General features: G+C 41.4%; 1 protein-coding gene across 1 annotated transcript; it reads right to left on the minus strand.

Annotated features, from left to right (window-relative positions):
• Positions 1 to 816: 816 nt before the first annotated feature.
• LOC309398529 (uncharacterized protein) lies at positions 817 to 5811 on the minus strand (the record flags this gene model as incomplete). The annotated part of the gene is made up of 2 exons (XM_081965495.1): positions 5737 to 5811; positions 817 to 1772 (listed from the first exon to the last, which is right to left on the minus strand). The coding sequence occupies exon 2, from the start codon at positions 1768 to 1770 to the stop codon at positions 817 to 819; it is 954 nt and encodes a 317-aa protein (XP_081821621.1). The 5' UTR covers positions 1771 to 1772; positions 5737 to 5811.
• Between the last annotated feature and the right edge of the window lie 7911 nt (positions 5812 to 13722).

Genomic DNA, 13722 nt, shown 5'->3' on the forward strand with positions numbered 1-13722 from the left:
CTCTGTAAAAAGATGATAAAAGCTTATAAGAATGGGCTTATAGTCTAATGTTCCCTGATAGTGTTCTGATGAACCCAGAGATCAAGGCAAACAACATCTTCTTGCAATAGTTAGCATATGGGATGTGTTGATAAGCAAGGTACACCAATGGCTTTCCAATTAATAGAATTAAAATGGAAGCAGATAAATCGGGGTAGATGCTGTGATAAGTGATACTGTGATCAGTGGCTCTTTGGAGACTTGAGATTTAGTTACTCTGAATATAGATGCTGGGGAGGAAGCAAGAGAATGGGGGGGGGGGCATTGCTGCCCTGATTTTGAGCTTTTGCTGAGCCATTGTGCTCTTCTAAAGTAGTAGTGCTTCTTGGTTCTTCCAGGCTCTCTTTTTGATTATGATAAAAATCGAACAGAATAAATGATATCCTACTATTAATATATTAAACATTTTTTCCTATTGAATGTTTTGGAGTGCTCTTTAGCTAAATTCAAATAGACTTCAGTCCCAACACGTTCAAGCTGGATGTGTTTGGAATGTCTCATGTTCCCACAGTCAAAATTACAAGAGATTAGAAACGTGTTTAACAATTATGGCTTATTATCTGAATGCCTAAGGTACAGCACCCTCATTATGTCTTCTATGGTGCACTGCTGCTTGTTCCTCTTGATTGTCTGAAGATCCACACATCTTCCTGGTCATTTGCACATAATGAAGCATTTCTATGCCATTAACAGGAAGAATGCTACAGATGCTCTTCACAATAGGGAAGTAAAGATTTATATATATATATATTTTGTTGCCATTAAATAAAAAGAAAACTATGACTCTTCTATGGCAGGGAGTAGGCATGCTCTAACCTTGGCTTCTTTCCAAGCACTTTGGTATTCTGCAATCCAATCACGACCTGTGATTTTCTTATCAATATGGAAATATTCCACCCAGCTATTTCTGTTATCTGCCTCTCCCTTCAGAGACTGTTTATGAGTAGAAGACTTCAGACGCTCTTTTTCAGGAGATCCAGTTGTCTTCAAACTATGCTGCCCTCTTTGTGAAGATCGCCAATCCCTGGCGCTCAGTGGTGCTTCTCTGGTGGGATGCAGCCAGATTGATTTACCATTAACAGGAAGAGGGTTTGGATTAGAGTTGCTTTCTAAAGCTGGCACCTTGTCTTGATTGTAACTATATTTTTGTTCCTGGCAACCATTTTCTCTTTGTGATGGTCTTGGAGAAGGATATCTTGGTAAACTCATCATGTGTTGTTTTTTGCTTGTTTTTTGTTGAGGTGTGACTGCATAGGTGCTGTGAAAGTTGGACTGTGTGCAGTCAGTTCCTGTGTTCTCACTGCCAACAGGACATTTCCATCCATAAGTCTTCTGGGCTCCTTCATACAGGTCTTCTCTGCCCGAAGCGGAGTAGGTTTTGATATAATCATGAATGAAACTGTTCTGTTGTAATGACAACACTTTAGGAAGAGTGCAACTAGAAACCATTTGTGGTGACTCAGACAGGTTTAAGATTGTTTGACGGTTGGGCAGCATTCTGCATCTCTCTTTGTCTTGGAATTGATGCTTGCTCTCCAGAGGTCCCAGAAAAGCAGATCTTGCTAGTTGAAAGTTTGATTGACAGTGGTCTTCAACTGAACAAGAATCTGGATTCATGTAAACATTTCCAAAACCATTTGTGTTGCTTGTTATGCCTTCTAGAATATCTTCAAAAGCTTCATTGATGGTTGGGAGAGGCTTTGCTAAGCTCAGTCTTATCCAAGGAGCCATTACTGAAAATAATATATAGGATATCATTAATTTGAATGTATCACAAAGATTTACTGAAGCCATTGTATTTTATGAGCAATATATTACATTAATGCAACCCTTCTTATGGAAGCAGCAAGCATAAATACATTTTATTTAGAATAAGCCTTTATCTTATTATTTTTACTCTTTTTCACTTAAATTTATTCAGTACTAAGTCCTCTTTTTTTGCTTATTACAGACTTTTTATAAGCTACCCATAAAACATGCATATATATATATATATATATATATATATATATATATATATATATATATATATCCCTAGTACAACAAGACCAGCATATGCTGTATATAGGTCTCACTCGCCATCTTCAGGTTGGTGTTTTCGGCTTAAAGCATGGTTGGAGCTGCCGTCTTTCTATAAATCTTGGTGGGGGTGTGTGGAATGCTGGCTTTGTTTCGGTAAGTGGATTGATTGGCTGTGTGGTTGTATCATGATTGGTAGATTGGTGCTGATTGGTGCTGGCTGTGTGTCCGTTGTTGTTTTATGTTGTAACGGCCTGGGTGGGACTCTTCTGTTGACTAGGGCTACTTTCCAGATGTCTGGTAGGTGGGAGGTATTGTACCAGACATCTGGAAACCAGCCCTAGTCAACAAACGAGCCCCACCCACTACCCAGGCCGTTACAACACAAAACAACAATGGACACACAGCCAGCACCAATCTACCAATCATGATACAACCACACAGCCAATCAATCCACTTACTGAAATAAAGCCCACACATCGCCACCAAGATTTATAGAAAGACGGCAGCTCCGACCACACTTTAAGCCAAAAACACCAGCCTGAAGATGGCGAGTGAGACCTTGCCAAAACATTGCCAAGACAATCTCAATCTTACATGGGAAAAGACCCGAATACAACAAGACCAGCATACCTACACCCATGAAAATCTATGAAAACAAATGCATTTCTTTTATATGTTTTTTCCCTTTTCTACAAACATTTCTCTTAAAACTGGGTAGACAGTTTTATTACAATGGGGACAAGGTAACATTTTGTACATTTTTCACCAGATCTGTGGTTCAGGGCAATATACCATGACACCCAGGTTTCTGAAGAACACTCCCACCTAACAACTACATGATTTGCCTTTTAGAGAAGTAAAACCAGAGGCCCATTATACAATTGTGTTATGCCACTGACTAAAACTGATTTATCGAGCGTTGTTTATTAACAATTTTGTTATCAGGAGGTACTATAAAAACCTTAGAGTTGAAGATATTTTTGCATGTAAAAAAGAAATTGTTTCATCCATATTTCTAGCATGTACCCCACAACCTGCTTCTGTTCTACAATGCATTCTTTAAAACTTGAAATCCCTCATTTTTAAGGGAGCAATGTTTATCCATTCCTGATTTGACCATAATACCCTTTAGTGCCCTAACACAGAGACTATTCCCTCCCTCCCTCCCTCCCTCCCTCCCTCCCTCCCTTCCTTCCTTCCTTCCTTCCTTCCTTCCTTCCTTCCTATATCCCCAACAGTGTTGTTCTTAACCTACTGATAAACTAATTTTGGCTTCATAGAATTGAGTTCATTCCTTAGGATTACGTCAAGAAACAATCATGTAGGAAGGATGAAGATTATTTTAAATATTAATAATTAAAAGATACACATGCACACACTTTGAACATATTATGTGAAGATCTAACTCCCTGGAGAAGGATATGATGTTGAGAAAGATGGAAAGAAGAAAAGAGGATGTCAGGAAGCAAGTTGGATGGACTCAGTGACAATAGCAATGAGTGCATTCTTGCAAGATCTGGAAGACCAGCTCAGGGACAGATTGTCAGGGAGAAAATCTATGTATGTGGTTGCTAGGAGTAAAAAGCAACAGCATATAATGTTAGCATAGAATCTATCTGTCCGTTTATCTCAAAGTAATGCTTGGATATTTGAATTCATTTTGAGTATCTATTAACCTTCCTTAATGTGGAGATACTAGCTGGGAATTATGGGACCTCAACAGCTGGTGGGCAATTGTAGAATATGTGAAAAAGCTGAGCAAATTTTAGGGATGGAATGAGTAAGGTATGAATCAGAAATACCAGCAGCCAATATCTGGAAATGTTAACTTATTCAACCACCTAAGGAGTTAAAATACAGAGCAGAGCCATCATAGTACAGTTCCTAGAAGTGCTTTTGAGCATACAATTCCTAGCATTGATAGATAAAAGGCATGGCATAATAAACAATCCATTAATGAGGCATATCCGCTATACAATAAAAGCCTCATCTCAAAATCATTCCCGAAAGCCAATTCCATATAAAATATGAAGAAATGCCTCTGATGCTCCTGCATAGTAGACCCATATCCAAAAATAGCCTGATCATAGACAGCGAGGAGACTGCAGGATGGAGTGGGGAATCATGATTATAAGAAACTTTTGTCCTTGACACATCCTGCCTCAAGAGAATGGCAGTGCTGGCACAAAGTGACAGAAGTGGTCAGCAGGCAACCAGGATTGTTCCTGGTCTAATAACAAGTCATTAAAATAACACAAAATGTTGTAGACAACCTGATGCCCCCTCACAAAGTAATGAAAACAACAAAGAGGTACAGCCATTTAATAGCCTCTCTTAGTGAAATCAATGGAAACAATGCACCCAAGAATGACAGAACTAGCAACACCAGTTCTCTTGAATTGTTTAAATCAACCCTTCTGTACAACAGACCTACAGCTCTTTCAAGAGGTAGTGAAGTGAGGTTTCTAAGGAGTTTGGGAAAGAACCATCAAGTACCTTGGAAGATCAGGTATTCTGTGAGAAAATGTACCTATGGATACCAGGTGTTTGGTAGCCCAAGTCAAAAATGACCATGGAGAGGGTGGATAGGGGTATGCCAGCAGTAAACTAAATTGACCCTGGGGCCAATAAATCACTCAAAGTCTCCAGCAATGGACAGGATATAAATTCTAGTAAAGAGAAAGGCAGACAGATATTCAGGACATGCTGGGCAGACCTCAATCTGCATTATTAGTGAAGGAAACCATGACAAAATTAAGGAAAACAGCTTTAATAAGGCCTCAGATGGGGAGTGGGGAAGAGAAGAAGGAAATGCCACAAGGAAAAGGGAGAAAAGGCAGTTTCCAAAGGATGTTTTTGCTGTGAGGAAGAACCCCCCCCAACTCTTCAAAGGTGAACACAAATCCATTGGCCCAGGGATATTTTGAAGCATCTTGACCCAATGCTGTCAAACTTACTTTCTTTTTCTTTTTAGTTATTTAAAGGAAAACTACCATTTGCCTTTAGGAAACCTTCAGAATTCCTTCACTGAGATGACTCTCCAGCTGAGTTGGAGAAAAGGCAGACCTGGCTTATCATGACTATTATCTCGGTGGTATTTTCTCACCCACCTGCTCTGGTCCAAGAGTCTGTAGAACACAGAACCACAGCAGAACAGAGACAGAGAATTTTCCACTAGTAATGCCAATTTCTAAAAAGGTTCATTGGTACCTAGTCATTGTTTTTGGTGATGAGGAAATAGTCTGATGAGCAAAACTAACTAATAATATTGGCAGTGAAAAACAGTGAATTCCAAAGAAACTGAATCTGTGCTATTCATTGCTTTATTTTACCCCCCCCCCCTTCCATTCATTCACCATGACTGCTCTAACCCAATCTTAATTGGTCTTTCCACATCCTGTATTAAGCACAGAGCATAATCATAAGCCATTCTGAAATCCACAGAACTGACAAATAGGGCAAACAGAGCGAAGGCACGCAAGCATCAGAGCTCCTCAAATAGTCTGCTCAGTGACAGTTCCCTTGGGTCTCCTTCTGCCTTGGCCACACAAATAGCCAGCATATCCAAGTGGCATTAGTGTCCATACCTTGACTTGGTATTGCTTCTCCTTCAGCTCTCCATTCCAATCCCTACATTTATGAGCACAGATTCCACTGAAATGCCCTCTTTCTTACCTGGATGTGTTTGTTTCAAATTCAGCTTGGCTGTTTGGAAATCTCCAGATTCACTGTCTCTCCTGCAATGTCTGTTCTCCTTCAGTTCAGTACTGAATATGTGCTGTCTAAACCAAGAGTGAGCATCAGGGTAGTGGCTTCCAGTCAGCTGATTCAGCTGCTTTTTGGTTGTTGTTGCTAAATATAGATTGGTATATGTCATTCTATTCCCTAAGAATTCTAATTTGATAAGTGCCTTGTATTACTGGAAAGACTCGAAGCAGCAAATTGGGGAGACAACTTTCAGATAATCTCCATGAAAATAAATCATTGTCCCCCTGGCACAATAAAAGCATTAGGTTGTGCTTTATGCTCTGAATTATTCAAGAGGTCTGGTGCACCTGAAAGGGAATGATTTTATGTGCATTGCATTTGCATCCGTGGGAAGCAGTTAGAAATGAATTCTAGGCTGCTCCATCAGCAGATGTAAGGCAGCATCATTGCTTAAAAAATGTAATTAACAGGTGTTCTGTTTCTATGATCAAATAATAGGATAGGACTAAAGTCACTGTATTTCCTAATCTGTAAAAAGAGTGCCCATATAAATTAATCTCACCATTCATATGTGAAAAAGCCTTTAATATTATGCAGGCTATAACAAGTAGAATATCACGAATGAGGTGTTTGGGATGAAACTGGTCTCCAATCTTCAAAATCCCAGCCACTCTCTGCTCAATTATCCCCACTTTTTTGTTTCCCAATATTCTGACTCTCCCCATTTAACAATTTTCACTCTCTGCTGTCTCTGTCCTTTTCCAAGCTCTGGAAAATATTGAGTAGTCGACTTTTTCTATGCCTAGATCTCTTCATTTAGGATTTAGCCTCAAACAGGTTAATTCTTGACATGAATTAACTGCTTTTTGACAAAAACCCATAACCCAGAATTGATTATATTCTGAAATACCTTTCCCTGTACAATATTGTGGGATGGGACATAGTCTTCTTATTTGTAGGCAATTACTTTCAGTCTCAAGGTGAAATCATTTTGACTTTCTTTAGGCACGAAGGGCTGTAAGCTCCATCAAGCTAGTTTTGCTCATTTGACATATGTCCTTAATCAAAATTCATGGGCAATGGAAAGGGAGCAAGGTTTTTGTGATGACATTATCATCACACAATGCTATAACATCCATGTCAGATGATGGGATACAAGTACATAATCACAGGATTTACCTAATGACATGTTCACACACATGCCAGTATGAATTTCCCACAATACAGATGACTTTGAACGTGGTTCCTGACATTTTGTGATTTTGAGATTCCCAAACTAGGGGGGAAAAAAGGTTTTTTCTCATTAAAAAGAGGTTTTTTCTCATTAAATGATTTTTTCTCATTAAAAATGTTTAAGAAGACTTTGGTACTATGCAATTTTATATGCAACATAATTTAAGCATAGTATTACATATGTCTACTCAGAAGTAAATTCAAATTAGTTCAATAGGGCTTATGTCCATTAAGTGAGTATACAAATGGACATTAATTGATTAAAGGATGAAATAAGTGCCCTAGATATAATTTTTATTGATCTGCATTCAGAAGTAATGTATTACATATGAAATAATGAAACATTTTCTCTATATATCTCTGCTTCTTTTAATTATTGATGGCCTAAAAGCATTTTTAAATGTTAGAGTCACATGCATATTTAAAAAGGCATTCTGTTTGCATCCAAAGCATTTTTTTCCAGCTAGAATAAAAGGGGCTTTTATTTACCTCGGCTTTTCTCTCTGGTTTCTTCAAAAGATCATCAAAATAGTTGATTGAACCTCAGAAAAAATCCTTGTTTTAATCCCTGAAGATGTGGAATGTATCAGTATTTATACCTTTTTCAAACACAATAAATCACCCTAAGTATCAATGGCAGGAATGCAACTGCCTAGTTCAGACAAGCAGATAACTAGTTAAGAGACCTGGAACAACAGAGCTATCCTTTAACTTGTAATTTTGCAGGTATTTGCTTTGATTTCTAAGTGCCACTTTGGTAAATGAATAAAGGATACATTCTTAAGATGCACACCGTATCCTTTAGTTTGAATAGAAAATATGTATGCTGTATACCATTAGGATCAGGAGACAATTTAGCTCAGGTATAGCCTGTCATGATTGTCCTGCTGTTTCCCTTCCTCTCCCACCACATTCCAGATTCAAATTTGGTCCAAATTTGGCCTTCTTTTGTATTTGGGAGAGTTTGAGTATGAGAATGAGAGATTTGCATCTGTGGTACCTCAACCATCCATTTCTTTCCCCCCAAACCTTTCCCCAAATGGTTCTAGGCCAGGCGTCTCCAAACTCAACCCTGCTGTTCTAGACCCTTAACATTAGCCAGATATTAAAAAGAAAGAGAAAAACATATAAATGAAAATATTATAAAGAAAAGCAATTTAGAATAAGTGTATACAACTATGATTGTTGTTAAAATTTATGGGTCACCTAACTCCCAGAGATTCTGGGCAGTTTACAACTTGCTAAAATGATTTTAAAGCAAAGAACAAGAACCCCCCCCCCAACCCCCCCCCAGAAGACAAAAGAGCAAAGATGGACAAACCAAGAGGAAAACAAAGAAAATGAAGAGTGTCAGTCATCCTTGTAAACAGTCCTCTGGCAGCTTAGAAATATTAGTAGGACAGATTCTTTGAATCTTGGGATGATCCTTATTCCAAAGGGCAGGTAGTATAACTGAGAAGCCATGCTTCAGGGGTCACTATAACACTATATTGTTTAATTGAAGGAAACCATAATGTGCCAACCTCTCATTATGGAGTAGGTCAGGCAGAGAATATGGGAGACAGATTATTCTTCAGCTATTAGGCCTCCCGGGCTTTATAGGTAGTTACCAGCACCTTGAATCATATATGGAAGCAAACCAGCAACTAGTACAGTTCACAAAGTGGAGATATTACATGGGCATACCAAGGCATGCCCATTCCTGTCCATGCTGCTGTATTTTGGACTAGTTGCAACTTCTGAGTCATCTTCAAGGGCAGACTTGTGCGGAGTGGACTGCAGTAATTAAGCTATGAGGTGATTAGGGGAAGTATGATTGTGTGAAATGTCCCCTGATCTAGCCTCCAGGCATTGGGGCAGAATCTCTACAGCCCAGTGGTGGGTTTCAAAAATTTTTTAGAACCTCTTCTTTAGGTGTGGCCTGCTTTGTGGGAGTGGCTTGTCGGCCATGTGACTGGGTGGGAGTGGTTTGCCAGCCATGTGACTGGGAGGGCTTGGCCAACTTGTAAAATGTGGTGAAACTCACTTAACAATGCTCTTGCTTAGCAACCAAAATGTTGGCTCAGAAACTCTGGCATTGAAGCACACAAATCTTAAAGCTGTCAAGTTACAAGACCCTTGCACCTCTAACCCTTTAGAAAAAAACCCCAAGGGTGTTCAAACTTGACAGCTTTAAGACTTGTGGACTTCAACTCCTAGAATTCCTCCTCTCGCTCTTCATCTTGATGATGTGCGGATAGGCGGGGGGAGGGAGCTGGAACCGGTTCTAAACGACACTGTAGATTTGTAGAACCTCTTCTATAGAAGAGGTTAGAACTGGCAGGAACCCACCCCTGATCTACAGCCTCACTTGGCTGGTTGAAACATGTAATTAATTATCATCAGCATTCTCATGATATCAAATTCCAAACTAGCAGATGACCTCATCCAGCAGATGTTGACTGTTGTTCATGTAGAGGTTGAAAAGGAGGGGGAGAGACATAGAACCTTGTAGAACCCCACAGAGCCAACTCAGAATGATATCATGGCCAAGGGTATCAAAAAAATGCAAGTAGGAAGAAGAGCCAACATCATGAAGTGACAATGTGCGGTCTTGATTGTCTGAGACCGCCGTTGATACTTTTGTCGCCACATGGTCCAAATGGACCTAAGCTGTCCCAAAGAGACGGAGAACAGGGAGACAAAGCCTTGCTGGTCTCAGGGACATCACAAAGTCCCTTATTGACCCAAGGGAAGCGCCCCAAGCTGGCAATAAACAGACCCATGCTGACAAAGTCGGAAACAGCTCTGCAAAGAGGGCAGCTGAAAGTGAGTCCATCTGGTGAGGCTTTTTTCTTTGAGAATGATTGCCCAAAGGGATTTTTAAAAAAAGATAAATTAGTCCTTTAAGCAAAGAATAAAGCGACAGAATTTATCTTTATTGGATTGCCTTAGAAAGTTTTTATTTCTTTTTTTCCCTGTTAACGATGTTTTGTGGATTGAAGTGACTGTAACGCTTTTTGTTTCTCTTCATAAGTGAACAAACTGTTTTTTTTCCTCCTATTTTCTGCTGCCTTATCTGTTGGCTGGAACTAAAACCTTTTTTATTCTAATAATTTTCCTTACTACTTCTCATTAATTTTCATTAAAGACTTTTAAAGATTATTGTTTTCCATAAGCTTGAGATAAATAGGAGACGAATTGAAGCTGCCATTTGGAAGTTAGAACTTGGTTTTTTTCTCTTTGAAACAATGTATCATTTGCTCTCTCTGTCTCTGATTTCACTGATGCTGTAACGGAGAGCTTTGCAGCTTTGGAGTTTTGCAGCTTATCTGTGCAATTTGATAAGAAGCCAAGCATACGGTTGTTTTTACAGGTGCCTTTTTTTAAAAAACACTCTTGGCAAGGGAAGGAAATTCTTTTTTTTCCTCCTTGCGTTTTTTTCAGTTGGAAACATTTATCAATCTTCAGAGGAGGGAACACTGAGTCTTCAAGATTTGTTGATTGAAATTCAAGTTATTGAAAAGATCTGAGAGATTTGATAAGAAGTTGGATAGACTACTATCTACTACAATAAAGGATGATGGAGTTGAAGTCCCAAAAAATAAAGAAATGAATGAAGTTGAAGAAGATAAGGATAAGATAACAGATGAATTTAATGATGGAGAAAACCTAGGTGAAAATGGAAAGAAGGGAATATGGAAAAGTGAATTTGATATGCAGGAGCTCTATTCCTTTCTTCAAGATACAGAGGGGGAAAAGTGATGATGATGGAACTAAGAAGAGAAACTGTTTCAGAAATACGTTTAATCAAAGACATGCTAATTTTAATACCAGTTCAAGGGCAACGAAGTTTTTTGAGAGATCTTTCAAGCAAAAAAGTGCGGAGAGAAGTTCATAAAAACCTTATAAAGGAATTAATAAGAAGATTGACACAACAACTGGCAAAAGAGACAGGATTCTTTTTTTACTGGAAAGATGCAGGTTGATAATGAATGTTGATGATAAAAAATTTAATTAATTTTTGGTGATTAATAGGTAGGAACCTTAATATTTTATAGATTGTTTTAGATTGTTTTTAAATGTTTATTCATTAAAAAGTAATACATTATGACAATAACAATGAAATAATAACTCTAATCAGTTAAAACAACTTGGATATAAATAGCAAATTGGGACCTGGGGGGGAAATTTTTGGGTCTAACGAGAGGAGAGGTGACATAAACAGTAAACAATCCTTAGTTACCTATAATAATGATGATAATAGTAATGAAATAATGATTTTGACTAGTAAAAGCCATCTGGATATAAATTGCAAATTGGGACCTGTGAAAAAGACTTATAAATCTTATTAACAAATCCTTGTTTATTATGTATAAAAATGTAAGTCTTCTTGGGCCGGATGAGAGGAGATGTGATGTACATAATAAATAATTCTTAATTAGTTACAATAATAACCAAAGAAATGTTAACGGATAATGTTTAATGATATTTATATGTGTTGGCATTGGTAAAAGCAATTGTATAAAAGCTTTAAATGGTGAATTGGGGGGGGAGAGGGGGGAAAACTGGGGCCGTGGTTGTTGGGTACGGCCGGTCATATGTCCCAACCCCCGCAATCTAAGTGGTCAGGCCCTACAGAGCCAGGGCCTGAGACTGATGCTATGCAATGCCAGGTCCGTGGTCAACAAAGCCCCCCTCATTAACGACTTGGTGTCGGAGGGGGAGCCGGACCTGGCAGGAATCACGGAGACCTGGCTGGGCCACGAGGGAGGTCTCCCTCTCGTGGAAATGTGCCCACCAGGTTACCACGCATTTCATCAGCCACGGGCACTAGGCAGGGGTGGTGGGGTAGCGGTCATTGTGAGGGAAGGTCTCGAGCCGAGAGAGACCACTGTGCCACAGATAACTGGTTGTGAGTCCCTACGCGTGAAGTGGGGCCCAGGGAGACAGTTGGGCTTGCTGATTGTATACTTGGCTCCTCGCTATGCATCAGCAGCCCTGCCCGAGCTCCTTGAGGTGATTGCCGATATGGCAGTTGAGACCCCCAGGCTGTTTGTCATGGGGGACTTTAACTTGCCATCGGTAGGGGAGACATCCGAGGTAGCTCGGGAGTTCATGGCCTCCATGACAGCCATGGACCTGACCCAGGTAATTCAGGGCCCCACACACGAGGGAGGTCACACCCTGGACCTTATTTTTGTCTTATCTTTGTCTCTGGCCAGTGGAGGAGTGATCTGGGAGTAGGGGATTTAGTTATTACACCTCTGTCATGGTCAGATCACTCACTTCTCCGGCTCGACTACCCAGACGCTACTCCCCATCGCGGGGAGGCGGAACCGGAATGTCCAAGATGGTTCCGCCCCAGATGCCTGATGGAACCTGATAGGTTCCAGATGGAGCTTGGGCCATTTCCTGTAGCCCTGACCCGCACCCGGATGGAGGACCTAGTGGCTGCATGGAACAGTGCGGCCACCGGGGCCTTGGACCGGGTTGCGCCTTTGCGGCCTCTCTTGCAGCAGCGAACCACCCAGGCCCCTTGGTTTACCGAGGAGCTGAGGGTGATGAAGTGCCGCAAGAGACGCCTAGAGAGCAGATGGAGATCGTCACGCTCTGAATCTGACCGATCACAGGTGAGAGCCCATTTACGGACTTACCTTGTGGCGTTAAGAGTGGCCAAGTGTCAGTATTGTGCCACTCTTATTGCGTCCGCAGATAACCGCCCTGCAGCCCTGTTTGGGGTAACCCGCTCCCTCCTTCAACAGAGGCCGCGGGAAGCCCCTTTGCAGGGTAGAGCAGAGGAATTTGGGGAGTATCTGCAGGACAAAATCGCTCAGATTCGAAGCGAGTTGGTCCCTACTAGTGGTCTAGAGGGGACGTCGGAGGTGGGTCTTGAGGCTCCACTCTGGGAGGAGTTTGACTCTGTTACTTCCGATGATATGGACAGGTTGCGTAGGCGACTGCGAGCCACCACATGTTTACTGGACCTGTGTCCCTCCTGGCTTGTACTGGCATCTTGGGAGGTCACACGAGGCTGGCTCCAGGAGTTAGTCAACGCTTCTTTGAGTGAGGGGTTCTTGCCGGCCGTCCTGAAAGAGGCGGTGGTGAGGCCCCTACTCAAGAAGCCTTCCCTGGACCCAGCTGTGTTAGCCAACTACCGTCCCGTCTCCAACCTTTGCTTTCTGGCGAAGGTTGTAGAGAGTGTGGTGGCACAACAGTTTCCACGCCACTTGGAGGAAACTGATTATCTGGACCCGTGCCAGTCCGGTTTCCGGCCTGGCCACAGCACGGAGACGGCATTGGTCGCGTTGGTGGATGATCTCTGGAGGGCCAGAGATGGGGGTTGCTCCTCCATCCTGGTCCTACTAGACCTCTCGGCGGCTTTTGATACCATCGACCATGTTATCCTATTGCATCAACTGGAGGGGCTGGGGGTGAGGGGCACCGTTCTGCGGTGGTTCTCCTCCTACCTCTCTGGCCAAGTGCAATTTGTATTGGCAGGGGGGCAGAGGTCGACCTCGAGGCTGCTCACTTGTGGGGTGCCACAAGGGTCGGTCCTCTCGCCTCTCCTGTTCAATACATATATGAAGCCGCTGGGCGAGATCATTCGTGGGTTCGGGGTAGATTACCATCTGTACGCGGATGATACCCAGCTGTACATCTCTATCCCAAACCACCCCAACGATGCCGTCAAAGTGATGTCCCGGTGTTTGGAAGCCGTACGGATCTGGATGGGAAGTA

This window comes from Natrix helvetica (genome assembly GCF_964273705.1).
Source record: "Natrix helvetica genome assembly, chromosome: 1".
NCBI classification, from domain to species: Eukaryota; Metazoa; Chordata; class Lepidosauria; order Squamata; family Natricidae; genus Natrix; species Natrix helvetica.